We start from the raw sequence: 14,738 nt of genomic DNA on the forward strand, positions 1-14,738 counted from the left end.
CGACTGCCCTTGACACATACACCACATTGCCCATCATCGATTGTCGCTCCCAAATGGCGGTAGTTGCGACCGACAACGATGACTTAGTTTAAGTTAACTGAGCTGAAGCAGTAGCAAGAACCAACAACAAGTGTTATGCAGGTGCACAGATAGAACTTGAAAGAAGTATAAAAGCCTATACTTTGTGGGAGTAGAACACAGTCTATTATTAGTGCCTAGCAACATATCATCTCATTGCTATAATATTCGGCTAAAAAGCTAGCTAGCTAGATGATTGATGTAATAATTATAATATTGACAGTAGTAAGGTAGCCTTATACCATGACTCTGTAAATTGTGCAATTTAGTTTAAGAAAAATTATTTTAAGATTGATGCTACAATAAAGATAAAAATGTAAATTAAATTAAAGTGACGAACAATTCTCATGTAAGGAAAGAATTCAAAACAGAGCACAAAAACATGTAGTTCGACCGTTGTCAAACTTCAAAATGTTCATCTCTCGAGTATTACAAACTTTCTTTTAGAAAAAATACAGCTAGTTGAATTTGTCGCCTCAATTAAATCAACAGTAATTGCCTTAATTTCACAATCCCAATTAAGCGCGTTTCTTTAAGTATAGACATTCTGTTTGGACGGACTGCACGAATGTTTAAGGCTTTATCGATCAGTATTTCCAATTAATTGTAATGTGAGGAAATGAGGAAATTCAACCCTATTCTATCACAAGTAGGATTCACAATCCATTAAGAGCAAACACATTGTAAATGTATAGTTTGAGAATGTTAAAAAATAAAAAAATACTAAATAATGAAGTCGTTTGTTACGTATGTACTATGTATATCTCTATTCAGTAAAAATAAGTAAGAAAACACAAATATTTATAACCATCTCTTTAAATATAGAATTCCTGGAAAAGTCGCTTAAGAGATCGTTAAGGTTATTAATAAAGGATTAAGTCACTAAAATTATATAATTAATGAATATATGTAGTTCATGGTTTACACATGTGTTTATTAAGAATTAAAATTATAAAACAAATATTTCATTGTAAAAACAAATTTAAAATATAAACTTCATCTTTTTTATCAAATAACTTGAAGAAAAAAACAGATTTTTTCTATCACAATGAAATTTTGATTTTTAATTTAAAATTACAAACTGGTATCATCTAAAGTTGGAATTTGTGGTTGCATTGTAAGAACTTTTAACCTTGGATTATAGTAGCCTGACAGGTAGTAAATATCATTGTTATCATATATTGACTGATAATTTGTAGGATCTGAACCGAATTTTGCAATGTACATTGAAAATTCTATGACTTCACATCTATGCGAAATAGTTTGTACATCGTTTTCGTCTTCATGTGGTGAGTCAAATAATGCCCCCTATATTAGAAGTTGTAATTAAAAACAATATAACATCATTGTATGAAACTTGAATCTGGTTCTACTTACAGGGTATTTTAAAGAAGGACAACCAATAGTTTCCTCGGGATGATAAAACCAACGAACTCTTACAATTTTATTGCTAGATGTCGTTTCCCAAAATGCTTCTATTCGACCTATATATGGTCTGTCAGGTCGTCCAGTAGAAAGGAAAACAGCACATTCACCAACCTTAAAGAATGGAGAAGCTATAAATTACGTTTGAACTTTCTTGTTATACACATACTGTTATTGTTTCCTCTCCTCTTGATATCGATTTATAAAAGTGCTTTCTGGCTCTACCTTTAAAAACAGCTTTACGATACGCTTGCCCGAGCCAACCCCACAACTGACGCTCTGGCAAAAATGCAGCTATTTTGCTTCCTTTCCCACTGTTATAGTCTACTTTTGTATATTTGATCTGTAGAATAAACAAAATTGATTAATTATTTAAGATATATAAAAAGTATTACAGAATAGGAAATAATAACATTTATTTCTTGCACAACATTTCTAAAAATTATTTGGCAAACTAAATATTGCAAATAATAGTTTTTTTTTAATACTTGACGCAACACTCCCCTACTCATAAACAACTGAATAATACAAAAAATGCCTTTCCTTATTTTTTACCCAAAGTTAAATCCTTAACTAATAAAGAAACTCAATCGAAAATTATTCCAGCTAATCTAAAAAAGCACTTTGAGGACTGATACTCTGTTGTGTTAAAGAAAAGTTTACGTTTGCTGTAAAAATTGTACACAAAATAATACTGTTAATTGGGTGATTAATTTAAATTATCAGTGATACTTTCATAAAACATTGACATTGTGGTGAGTCCAATTGATTTCACTAGTTGATATAAAACAAAAAGCATCGACTCAAACACAACCTGCGAAACGAACCGTAGGCCAACATCGCGTCGTGACAAAGATCCGGAAAGATTATCTTTGAACAATGATCTGGATTTTTGCAAAAAATCTACCAAGGGCGAATACAGACTTTGAATCAGGGGGTGATCATACAAAATTTGGGTAACTCGATGTCATCAACCAATATATATAAAGTCTTATTATATTTTATTGAGATTACAATTTATTTTAAAACAATGGAAGGACATTTATTTAGTCCCCCAATTTCAGTTCATTATTTTTAATACAAATTTTAAGAAATCATCACAATTAATTCTTAAAACAACTCCGCATAAGAAAAATTAAGTGACTGTCCATTAAACATTATCAATGATTTGAGAAAATAAATTTACTAGAATCTGTGATGTAGTAGGTGCATTGTTCTCCACTTTATTTAAAAAAAATAAGAAATTGTGTGTTTAGTTTCATTCATAAGTCCATTGTGTTACCTTAATTTGAAATTCGTGCAAAATATCGCCGACTCAACGTCAAATACCACTTTGAATTTTAATGTTGGTAATGAAGTTAGCTGCGGATCACACAATTTGACGGCCGCCATTACTGTACCAGAGTTTTAGTTATGTTTGTTGCCTATACTTGTGCTAACCGAGTCAACATGTCAGTCGTTATTTTTTTGTTAAACTGAAGTTTATTTTTATTTATTGGACTATGATTTGTTAAAATGTAGTTTGTTGATTTTCGAAATAAAAAATAAAAAACATTAGTCCTGATTATAACATCAAATTTTGTCTTTTTCGTAGTAAGCTTATTATATTTACTTGATTTATTAGAAAAATACGCGCTGTTAAGTAAAATTACACCAAAATAATATTAAAGTTAATCATTGTAACGTTCTAATATGAAAATGTTAATAGGCTGTTAAGAAGACTGGAATAGTTAACTCCCACAGTATTATATTGTTATTGTTCTTCATTTCATGATCATTAGTACTTTTAATTCTAAGTGATTTTTACTTTTAAAATACAGGTGACATTATTATATCCTTAGATATTTTTATTAAATTTCATTATAATACTTTCAAAACTGTGTATTTTATCAGTACTATGTTACAGTCCCCTGGCAGTCCAATTCAGACATTTTTAAATATCTTACAACTAACTCTAAAAAGTGACTGGCCTGATTTGGAACAATAGATATATTTATTAGATTAGCCATTATGTACACCCGAATTTGTAGAAGTTTAAGTTTATAACTATCGTAAACAAAGTATCCTCAAAAGCTACCCAACTTTTTTATAATCACCCATATACATCTTAACTTTATTATATCTCCTCTGAACAATGACCTGAATATTTGCAAAGAATCCGGCAAGGGCGGATGTAGACTTTTAATCAAGGGGGCGGGTCACACACTTAACATAAAGATGATTTTTTGAGCACCACTTAAAATTGTTTTTTAATGTTATGTTAAGAAGGCTGACAAAATTACAATAACATAATTTTTACTAACTACTAAATAATTTAGACGACTCTCTACATATGAAAGCATGCCAAGATTTCAAGTTTTCTAAATATGCCTTTTTTAAGAGTCAAAATACAATAGTCTTGTGAGGTTTTGGGTGAATTTTTTGCTGAAATATTACAAATTAAGTTAATTAGGTAACTCTTTCACAAAAATAATATATTCTGTTCTTGTTCGATAATTTTTATAGATGCGAAAATATACGTTTGAACGTTGAATGTATCAATTTTTTATATTTCTACAATTCGTGTTTTAATCTCAGTTCAAGAGCATCCAAAGCAGTTCACTTCAAAAAGTAAATTTCCTTAATTTTGTAATATTTTAAAACTTTTTGTCTTTAGTAAAAAATTAGTTCTGAAAGAAAAAAAAACACTTTTACACAATTTATGTACGTCCAAAAAAAAAGTACGAATGGTTCGTACGAACCTGATCATTTGCAAAAAGTCTGTTTAAAAATATTTCCCGTATTCCTGTAAAAAAAATATTTTTAAACATTTTAACGCAATTTGATTTTTCAAACTTTTTATTTGAAAATCGTAAAAGCGTTTCTTTTGCTAAGCTACTTCACCGATTTAAATCAAATTTGTACACCGAGCACAGTCCAACTTGAAATATAGGATAGCTTACATCTCAGTTTATGTTGGCAATATTATTACGTTTCCAAATTATTTGTCTTTTAATTTAAAGTCACAATTATCTATTTGCTTCGATTCCCATTGAACTTTTAAATTGGCTAGATATAGCTGGAATGCCACCACAAAATTTTAAAGATCGGTCCACATTTTATTCTCGTGCGTAATTTGAACCCACCTAAATTATGCAACGGTACACGTTGGGTCATCAAAAAGATCACCAGAAACCAAGTCCATAAATAAACCTCAAGGCCAAACAATTTCCATTTGTAGTTTAGATTTGGAAAATCCATGTTTTTCTCAAGGGCAGATAATAGGAGAAGAATTTAAACTATCCACCCTACCTAACTTATTTATAAGTTTAACTATCACATGTTACGTACTAAAAACATTGTAATATACTCATTTGTTACAATCATGAATAAAATTAATAATCAATTTAAAATTTAATTCTTTTGTATGGATTTTTGCATTACATTAACTGTGAAAAAATTTTGATCAATTGTGTTCAAAGTCCTTCCCCTTCAAATCCAAACCATATAATTTTTATAACAGCTTTAAAGTTTCCGTCTTCGTTCGTTAATAATAATTTCATTGTTATAAGGTGTACGGTGGCAGAAAATCAGCCATGAAGGTCGCTATGTTTTTTACAAATGACATCTATGTAGAAAGCATGACGGTGCTCATGTCCAATGGTCTCCTACCCTAAATAGTTTACAATAAGGTAATATGACACAAAAAGTAAGCCACAACGAAGGGTGTCCGGGTGAGCAAGTTTTTTATATATACATATACTTTTTCAATTTAAGATTAATAATATTTTTAGTATGCAGTTTATAAAAGCTTATTACGTTTGACATTTCAATTTCGTACAAAATGATGACCCATTTACAACATATGAAATTTCGAAAAAAATGTACTTAGATCTATTTAAATGACATTTTTAATCATCAAATATTATTGAGACCGTAAAAGAGCTTGTGCAGAAAAAAATATATTGAAATCGGTTCATTAGTTCTTGGGAAAACTTAAAAACAAAATAATGGTTTTAAGAGAAGGGAATAACCTGCTGAAACAATACACGACCGCTACGACACCTCCCCCACAAAGCTAAACGACATGCCAACCAAAGCAGATTTCTAATTCATCAACACAGAATTAAAGAATTTGCAAAAATTAGTATGATGATCTGCAGGTTCAAGTTAAGCATATTGATGCCTACTGCATAACATTGGATCACCAGGTCGAAATGTAACAAACTAAAGCCAATGTAAAAAATGTCTTTGTCCACCTTCTCATACAATATATAGTGGGGGAAGTACCCATCTTTGCCGTTGGTCTTTTACCCTTCTGGCTAAGTCTTCGTCGCTTTAGTGCCCGTACAGCTAGTCGTTAGATCTTCTCCTCTACTCCCCTTCTATGCATAAGGGACGAAGATCTTTTCTCTCGAAACGATCCAAGGTGCTTTCATCCGGTTTTCTCATAGTTTATACTTCTGCACCATATAGAAGGACGTCTACCTGGGAGCCTAGGCAGACGAAGTCCTTAACTACCTCAAAGTTACGTCTGTCGATGGTGACGTTTTGACCGAGAGGTCGGTACTGTAGGTAATTTCTTGACGACAGCATGTACTCTTTTGTGACCACGGTTAACGTTACTACCATTTTTGCCGCCTCTTCCTCAAAAATTACAAAAGCCCAATTGACATCACGATGATTTCTTACGATTATGTTAATGTCACCAGCATATGCCAGTAACTGGACAGACTTTTGAAATATAGTGCCTCTAGTGTTGACGTTAGAGCTCTCCAATATTTTTCAAGGGCGATATTGAAGAAAACACATGACAGCGCATCTAAAACTTCGAAAGGTTCTGTTAAGTTGTTTCCAACCTTTATGGAGCAGCGTGAATTCTCCAAGGTCATCCTGCACAAACGGACTAGTTTGGCAGGGTTTCCAAAACTAGACATGTCTCTATACAGCTCGTCCCGGTGTATGCTGTAATATGCGGCCTTGAAATCGATGAAAAGATGGTAAATGTCGTTTTTGTTTTGTTTTTTCCAAGATCTGCCGTTTGGAGCTTTCTGGCCTAAAACCACACTGATAGGTTGTTGACGATGGCATTTAGACCATTATTCCATGTTTTTTTTTAGTATATTTTTAATTTTTTTTATAATTTTTTTTATTGTATTTTTGTTGTTTGTGCCACCATGCCTATTCTTCTTAAAAATAAAATCTAAAACTATATAACAAGTATGTAATTCGGCCAAGGCTTAAAACCCCATTCCGACTACCCACTTTCAAGCGCCGATTGAAGAAACCATAACTGCTTCTCCTACTTCACCCTATCAGTTCGGTCCCGTTCGGACACAGCCCTACTGAACCGAAGGAGCTATGCCTTGTGCCATGAAGTCAAAATTGTACAGGAATCGCTTACCCACTGTTCTTCGTCAGACATGGTAGATTGGCGGAACTGCGTGCACTCTCAAAATACTCGGCGTTCCGATAGAACGCCCCGAAAATTAAATTGTTGGTCGTACACTTAGCTCTTGCAATGTGACCTCAAACGAGTTTTATCACGAAATTGTCAATTCTGTTGATTCGAGCCCCGTTGTATAGGAACTCGTTGGAACAGCAATGCACGTAAGAAGATTCGGCTGTTCGATATAAGCCGGTACAGCGTCGTTAAGACTGCTGCTCGAAAACCCGAAACATCTCCATCTGGGAAGGAGCAACGTTGAACCACATACGACAACTATAAACGATCATCGGCCGTAAGAGGGCCATGTAGCAAGTTACCTTCACTCTGGGGTCAAGCCGACTGATAAAAAACAGCCGTTTCGTCAGAGCGAAGGCTCTTTTGGCCCTGGTCAGAGCAGCATTTGTATGTCTATCGAAACATAAATACTGATCTAACCAGATACTGAGGTACTTCACTACATTTTTGCTCGCTAATCGCTGCCCGTGAAGATCGACGATGACCATCTTGCGCCAATTTGTACACGTATCCATCGCGGCCCTAGCCAACAGAGTCCCGAACAAAATTATCTCCGACTTCTGGACATTTATTTTCAGTTTCCAGTCGTTCCATTATAGCTGCAATAGATTTATAATAGCCTCAACCTTTCAGGCCGTTCTGTAGGCAGTTAGATCGGCGGCGTACGCAATTGCCTCTGTAAGACTACCTATCAAATCGCTGGTGTAAATGCTGAAGATAATCGGCGATTTCACCGCTCCGTGTTGATGACAATTTTTAATTAAAAATGTTGTGGTATAAGTTACATTGCAGCTTTTCACCACAAACTTTCTACCGTTAAGCATATCATAAAGTATATATAACAATGGCTTGCTTATGCCAAGCCTGCTCAGTTTTAGGTAAAGACTTTTTTACCATACGGTGTCAAACGAATTTTCCAGATCAACCAGAACAGCACCTATGCATTGTTGTTTTGATTTATTCCATTGGATATCAGAAACGAGTTTAGACGCAGCATGAATTGTGTCATGACCCCCCTTGAACCCGAACTGTTTATCAGGAATTATTTTGTTGTCCGCAGCAGACTTAGTCAGAGACCTATTGATGATCTTCTCGAAAATTTTGGTGATGCTCGGAAGAAGACTTATCGACGAAGATTTGACAGGTTGGAGTTGTCCTTTCCCTTTATCGGGAGAGGATAAACCACAGCAGTCTTCCAATGCACTGGATAATATGCATTATTCAGTGCATTTTTGAAGAGTGTGGTATGTATTTCAATTGCCTCCATCGACACCTGCTGACTTTTTGTTTTTTATTGAGTTGAAGCTCAACCTTCGTCACTAACAAGGGACTTGGTCCCGTTTTCTCGGCGATTATGGCATTTGCCAAGGACTCGTCATCGAAACACATGAAACCGCAGTTCGCAGAACGATATTTTGGTAAAAATGATTAAGTAGGGCTCTGTTTTCCAGGTCGTGCTTGGGGCGAAGGCTAAAATTCACCTTGTACACTTGCTGGAAAGCAGCTCCCACCACCTCCACTTTTTCCTTCTGATCTTCATTTTTATAAAAGTTATCGTCAAAGATGGCTTCTTCAGGGTCTATTTGCGCTGTCCTGAGTACGTCTCTGTTCTCTTCAGTTCTTTGGAGTTTCAGACACGGATGGTCATTATCGTTCTTTTTACTGAATATCTTGTTGATTTTATTGAATATACTGGGGTCACTGGAATTAACTGACCGGATCTTGCGGTCCCAATGTTTGTTTTTTCAACTAATTTTAAATTAAACATTTTTTGCTACAACATTACTGGTTTAAAGAACAAACTTATAATGCCTGAATTTTTTGATTTAATTAACAAATATGATATCTTTATTTTATTAGAAACTTTTCTAGAAGAAGGTAAAGAACTGCATTTTTTGAAGTATTTTAAAAATTATAACATAAAAAGTATACCAGCAATTAGAAACAATAGAGTTGGTAGAGCTAGTGGTGGTATAATGTGTGGCATAAAAAACACTGGCTTTGATAATATTATTAAATATAAAATCTGCGAGAATTATATAGTTATTGACATCACTTATGATACAAAACATATTCAAATTTTACCTATTTATTTAAATTATAATGAATGGAGCATAAATTATAACGCGCTTTATAACTTTTTAACTATCTACAATCGTGAAAATATGATGATTATCGGAGATTTAAATGGTCGTATAAGCGACTATCAGAATTCGGTCTTAAATAAAATCTTTTGACAATTGTCTAAATCAAAATGGGAAACTTTTATTAGATTTGATTGAAGACTTTGGTTTTTTCGTTTTAAATGGAACATCTCAAAGTGACTCAAATGGAAACTTCACTTTCGTGTCTGCTCAGGGTTGCTCTGTAATAGACTACTGTCTTATTAAAGGTGAATGGCTAAGTATAATTGATGACTTTGAAACCTATCCAGCTAATTTTTCGTCTCATCTCCCTATAATTGTCTTTTGCAAATTAGAAAATCTATTAGTAAATCTACAAACAACCGGAAATGATAAATTAAAATGGAAAGAAAGACATGCAAATAGATATAAAATTAAACTTAATCATCAGCTGGTTGCGATGCCAAGTGTGACATCTGACTCTATAGATTCTATAACTCACATAGTTTCTTCAGTGATAAGACAGTCTGCAGAACTTTCTTCCCAACGTAGAAATACATTTCAGTCTGTATGGTACGACGAAGAATGCAAAAAAAGTAGGAGAAAATCTTTCGCTTTCTTAAAACTATATAGAAAAACAAATAGCGCAGTTTTTAAATCACTGTATTTACAATCAAACCAAGAATACAAAAGGTTGTGCAATCTCAAAAAAGAAATTTATTTAAAAAACACTGCTTCTAAGCTCGTTGAATGCAAGGACTCGAAATCTTTTTGGAAGACAGTACAAGTGTTGAGTGGGCGGAATAGGAGGGTATTGTTCACAATTGATGAAAATCTACTTGTTAATTATTTTGAAACTCTACTTCTGCCTGACCCTAATCTAAACACAATAAGCTTTGCATTCCCTAATGTCATTATTTCTGAACTGGATTGCAATCTTACAATGGTTGAACTAGTAGCTGCTTTACAAAAAATGAAAAATAACAAAGCACCTGGATCTGATGGGATCCCAGTAGAGTTTTATAAACATGCTACTCCTGAGTTTTTGGAATATCTGTTAGAACTTTTCAATAGCATATTCATTGAAGAGACAGTGCCTGAAAATTTTCGTCTGTCTCGAATTACAGCCATTTTTAAAAAAGGTAACCGTGATTTGCCAGAGAACTATAGAGGAATTGCTGTGCTTAACTCATTAAGAAAAGTGTTTACACAAATACTCTATACTAGACTTACGACCTGGGTAGAAGATAAAAACATAATTAGTTGCTTCCAAGCTGGTTTTCGAGCCAACCTTTCAGCTATCGATCAAATTTTTGTACTCAGCACCACTGCTAGGCGTTTCATTGATAAAAAACAGAACTTATATGCCTTTTTCGTTGATTTAAAAGCACTGTATATGAACGATGTCGAAAACAGTATACCTGGGGGAGTTCAGTTCGGGGATATTACACTTAAAGTCTTGTTTTATGCTGACGATCTAGTGATCTTATCAGACAGTCCGCTTACTCTACAGCTCCAGATAAACAAGCTGAAACAGTTTTGTGATCTATGGGAATAAATACCACCAAATCCAAAATAATGGTTTTCAGATCTCGAAATAGATCAACTGGCTATGGGCGGAATTGGACTTTAGATGGTGAGATAATTGAGGTCGTTAATGAATTTAAGTATCTTGGGTATACAATGACATATAATCTTAAAATTCAAACCTTTATCAAAGAAAAAACAACCGCTGCAAAAATTGCAATAAATACAATGTGGTCCCAGTTCTTCGCAAATAAACTCGTAGATCCAATCTCAAAATTCAAAGTCTTCAATGCCACCGTGAATACTTGTTTTCGCTATGGTAATGAAGTATATGGTTTCAAACAGTTGGAGGAAATGGAAAATATACAGAGGTATTATTTCAAGCGAATTTTTAGGTTACCTATTAACACTCCTAATTATGCTATCCACCTAGAGTCAGGCTTACCACAAATTTTCTTGAAAAACTTAAAAGCTAACACCGATTTTATGATTAGAGTTATGAAGCGATCTGACCATGACTTGCAAAAAAGACTCCTTAAAATTTGTTTTAGTTGTGGATATAGTCCGGTCAAAAATTGGTATGATCTTGCTGTAGCACATAACCTTTCAATGTCATTCCCAGTGGACAATGTGGAAGCATTAAAAAATGCACTATATGAATGTATCTCTGTTATAGATGACTTGATGTATAGGCTTTGTGTTGCGAGAGGGGCTGCATCAACATCCAGGAATATATACAGACAACTTAATCTGAAGCTTGGTGAAAGAAACTATTTTAGAGAAGAGTTTACAGTTTCTGAAATGAGCTTGATCTTCAAGATAAGAACGGAAATGCTCAATTTGAATTATAGACCACATAGAACAGACTTAAATCCTGTGTGCTCCCTTTGCAACCTTAGTCAAAACGAAGATGTTTTGCATTTTTTAGCACTTTGTCCAATATTACAGGAAATCCGAAGGCTCTACTTTTATTCTAGTTTCCTTTCCCAAGAGGAATGTGTCAGTGTACTAAACGGAGATCGTGGCTGGAAGCCTCTTATACGCTATGTCTCACATGCACGAAAATATCGAAACGAGTGTTTGAGTTTGTTTTGAGTTGTAAGAAGATGTTAATGTGATTGTATCTTCTCCTTTTTTTCTCGTTTTTAACCAAATTAAAAGTCCTTAAAATTGAAAAATTAAATAAAAAAAAACTTGAGAAATATGCAGTTCTTTTCCTATTTTTTTCCTTTTTTTTCTCACTTACAAACTATTATCTGTTTTAGCTAAACTAAAAGCCCATTATCAATATTTTTCTTTTTTTTCCTTAATTTTTTTTGTTTTGACTAAACTAAAAGTCACATTTTTTATTAATTATATAAATACCTGTTATTGCTTTTTTATACTATATATCAAAATACACTTTAATGGTGAACATTATTCCATATGGCTCAATGTTTTCTTTTTCTCTTTTGTTTTTGACTAAACTAAAAGTCACATTATGAAAATAATAATTTAAAAAAAAAAACTGTTTTCTTTAATATTTATATTTAGATTTTTCTTTTTTTAACTATGAAACTTATTTATTATCTTTTAATTAAAAAGATGGTTACCTCTGGGATTACTATGTTGATTTTCCCAATCTTCATGTTTTGCGTTTAAATCACCGGCCAAGATGAAATAGTTTTCTTCCAAGCTCAATTTAAATTCCCTAAAAAGAATCTCGAGTTTTGAAGCAAAGTAAGTAATCTGCGGAGCTCCAGTCGCATAAGACGACTGATGACTTTAGGTAAACTTCTTTTGTAATTGCTTTACAGAATGGGTCTATACTCAAAATTGTACTATCGGATATCATAATGGTTTTTGGTACTTTTGTGAATAACGTCAAAATTTGCATTTTATTTACTCTGGATTTATTCAACAAGTTCGCTATAATCGTTCTGATTATTTTTTTTAAATATTGGTGTTCATTTGAAGCATAATTTTGTTTCATAGCAAATACATGTATGCTTCCAACAATCAAGAATGTATTGAGGATGAGGTATTTTTCGATTATAACTCTTTTTTTAAATTAAATATTTATTAATCAAAATGGAATTGAAAAATAGTTGCAAGCTTAAGCCATCAAAAACAAACTATAAATATACTTGGATTAATTAAATTGAAACAGATTTTTAGTTCAATAAATTGCGCTCGCACCCTTAACTTGATGGTTCTTCCAACGCATCTTTGATACAATAATCCGAAGTTAATTATGAAGTTTAAAGAATTTCATTGTGATTGCTGTATATGAGTGAATAAATTATATTAAACTGATGTTGAACATGCATTTTCAAGACAGAAATGTACACTGGTTCGCTATCAACAAAACGACAGAAAAACTAAAGCTAAAAACTGACTTTTTCATGGAAAAAAATGAAAGAAAAATCTGAAAAAAAAACTTATTAACCTCCCCATTTTGTTTTTGCTTTGCAAAGTGCCGCTAGCCCACGGCATCGTTGTTTTGGTTTGTTTTCACATCTATTCATGGACTAATTGTTAAAATTACAAATACAACAATCTAAACAAACGGGTTTTGGAGATTGAAACGTACGAAAGATTAAAATCTTGGTAAATGGAGTACTTTTGGTCCCAACTCTATCCGGACACTTCGAAAAATCCATTTCCGAAAAATTGAGAAAGGTTCGCCTTGTTTTCAAATCAAACAAAATATTTGAACATTGCTTTACTTAACTTAAAACGAAACCTGAAAAGAACAAACAAACAGATGTGATCTACAAAATTAACTGCAATGGTAAATCAAATGAACCGTGTAACATCTGTTATATTCGGACCACAAAAAAACTTCTTAGACAACGCATCTCGAAACATAAGTCCGACATAAAACTAAAAAAATTTGAGCCATTCACAGCATTGTAAGCAGTTATTCTCCAAACTTTGAAGGCGTGGAAGTTGTACAGAGAGAGAAACATGTTTCAAAACGATTCACGTTAGAAACATTACATATTCTTAATAAAAAAAAAACAACATGAACCGAAAGCAAGTCACACAAAACATTCTGCAGTATATTGCTCTCTTCTTTCTTCTTAAATATAATTTGTGATTTATTCAATTAGACTTAACTTCATTGTTCGAAGTGCTAATTATATTTATAGTTTTGTTTTTAATTTATATTAATTAACAAGCTGACCCGACAAACGTTGTTTTCTCATATAAATAATTACTAGATAATATTTTGCTAGAAATAAATAACTTATTGTAAGTGTGTAAGGATGTGGTATATAAGTGGGAGAGACAAACGGTGGCAAAATATTAAAAATAACTAATCACCAAACAATTTTTTAATACATTAAAATTAATTCTTTAAAATTAATACATATCGCTAATTATGACAATGCTACAAAAAAACAATATCAATCCCTTAATGCAACAGATCCCATCTTTCACCAATACAAACAAATTGAATTTTTATCCCACTGGAATGCACGCCCCGTATAGTTGTCAGTGTGAAAACATGAAGTGCTCAAATCTAAGCCGCAGAAAGGCATCGTTTGGCCTTGAGATTGTGAATGCAAATGCCAATTTAGTTGGAATTTGAAGGCTTTTGAATTCAATCGGCACATCTGTGGGTATAATAGGGATTCGCGATAATAATATATTTTCACCTAGGAATTTTCCCTTTAGAAATATGATTTCGATAACATTTTTCATCGATTTTATAATTGCTAATCACGTGTCGTTGCACAACCGTGGTCTGTTCAAGTTATGGACCAAATTACCGGAGATCATGCCTATTAAATGCAATGAATTCAAAAACTCGTTCTGATAATTTACAGCTTCGGTAGCATCACAAACTGTATCAATAGATTTGTATGACACCAAGTCTCCTGGTAACAAATGTTGTGTCTTGAGATTTAATACGTTGACATCGACATTTTTTGTTGCTAAAATTGCTCGGAAATATCTGATCATTGAAAGCATCTTGTGAACCAATAATCCTGCAGAAGTCGACCGATAATTTTATGCACACAGTTTCATCTGTAGTAACTTTTTCCTCGCAGTTGTTTTGAGAATGTTTTAGCGGATGGATTTTGAAGCATTGGACCACGCATATTTACTTTCAGTTGAACTTTTTCAACATCACGCCACAGTGGCGATGATTT

The 14,738-nt window shown here is 33.2% G+C and overlaps 1 protein-coding gene across 4 annotated transcripts in view; it reads right to left on the minus strand.

The window, feature by feature from the left end:
• Positions 1-991: 991 nt before the first annotated feature.
• The window catches only part of LOC129952392 (protein winged eye), a 77,067-nt gene continuing 63,320 nt past the window's right edge, over positions 992-14,738 (minus strand). For all 4 annotated transcript variants that reach the window (XM_056064957.1, XM_056064966.1, XM_056064974.1 and 1 more), the window contains exons 9-11: positions 1,673-1,846; positions 1,456-1,617; positions 992-1,386 (exon numbers count right to left, since the gene is read on the minus strand). In XM_056064957.1, coding sequence (XP_055920932.1) covers positions 1,153-1,386; positions 1,456-1,617; positions 1,673-1,846 — 570 coding nt within the window. In that variant the 3' untranslated portion in view covers positions 992-1,152. The remainder of the gene's footprint in view (positions 1,387-1,455; positions 1,618-1,672; positions 1,847-14,738) is intronic.

The sequence above is a fragment of the Eupeodes corollae genome, chromosome 1, assembly GCF_945859685.1.
Source record: "Eupeodes corollae chromosome 1, idEupCoro1.1, whole genome shotgun sequence".
NCBI classification, from domain to species: Eukaryota; Metazoa; Arthropoda; class Insecta; order Diptera; family Syrphidae; genus Eupeodes; species Eupeodes corollae.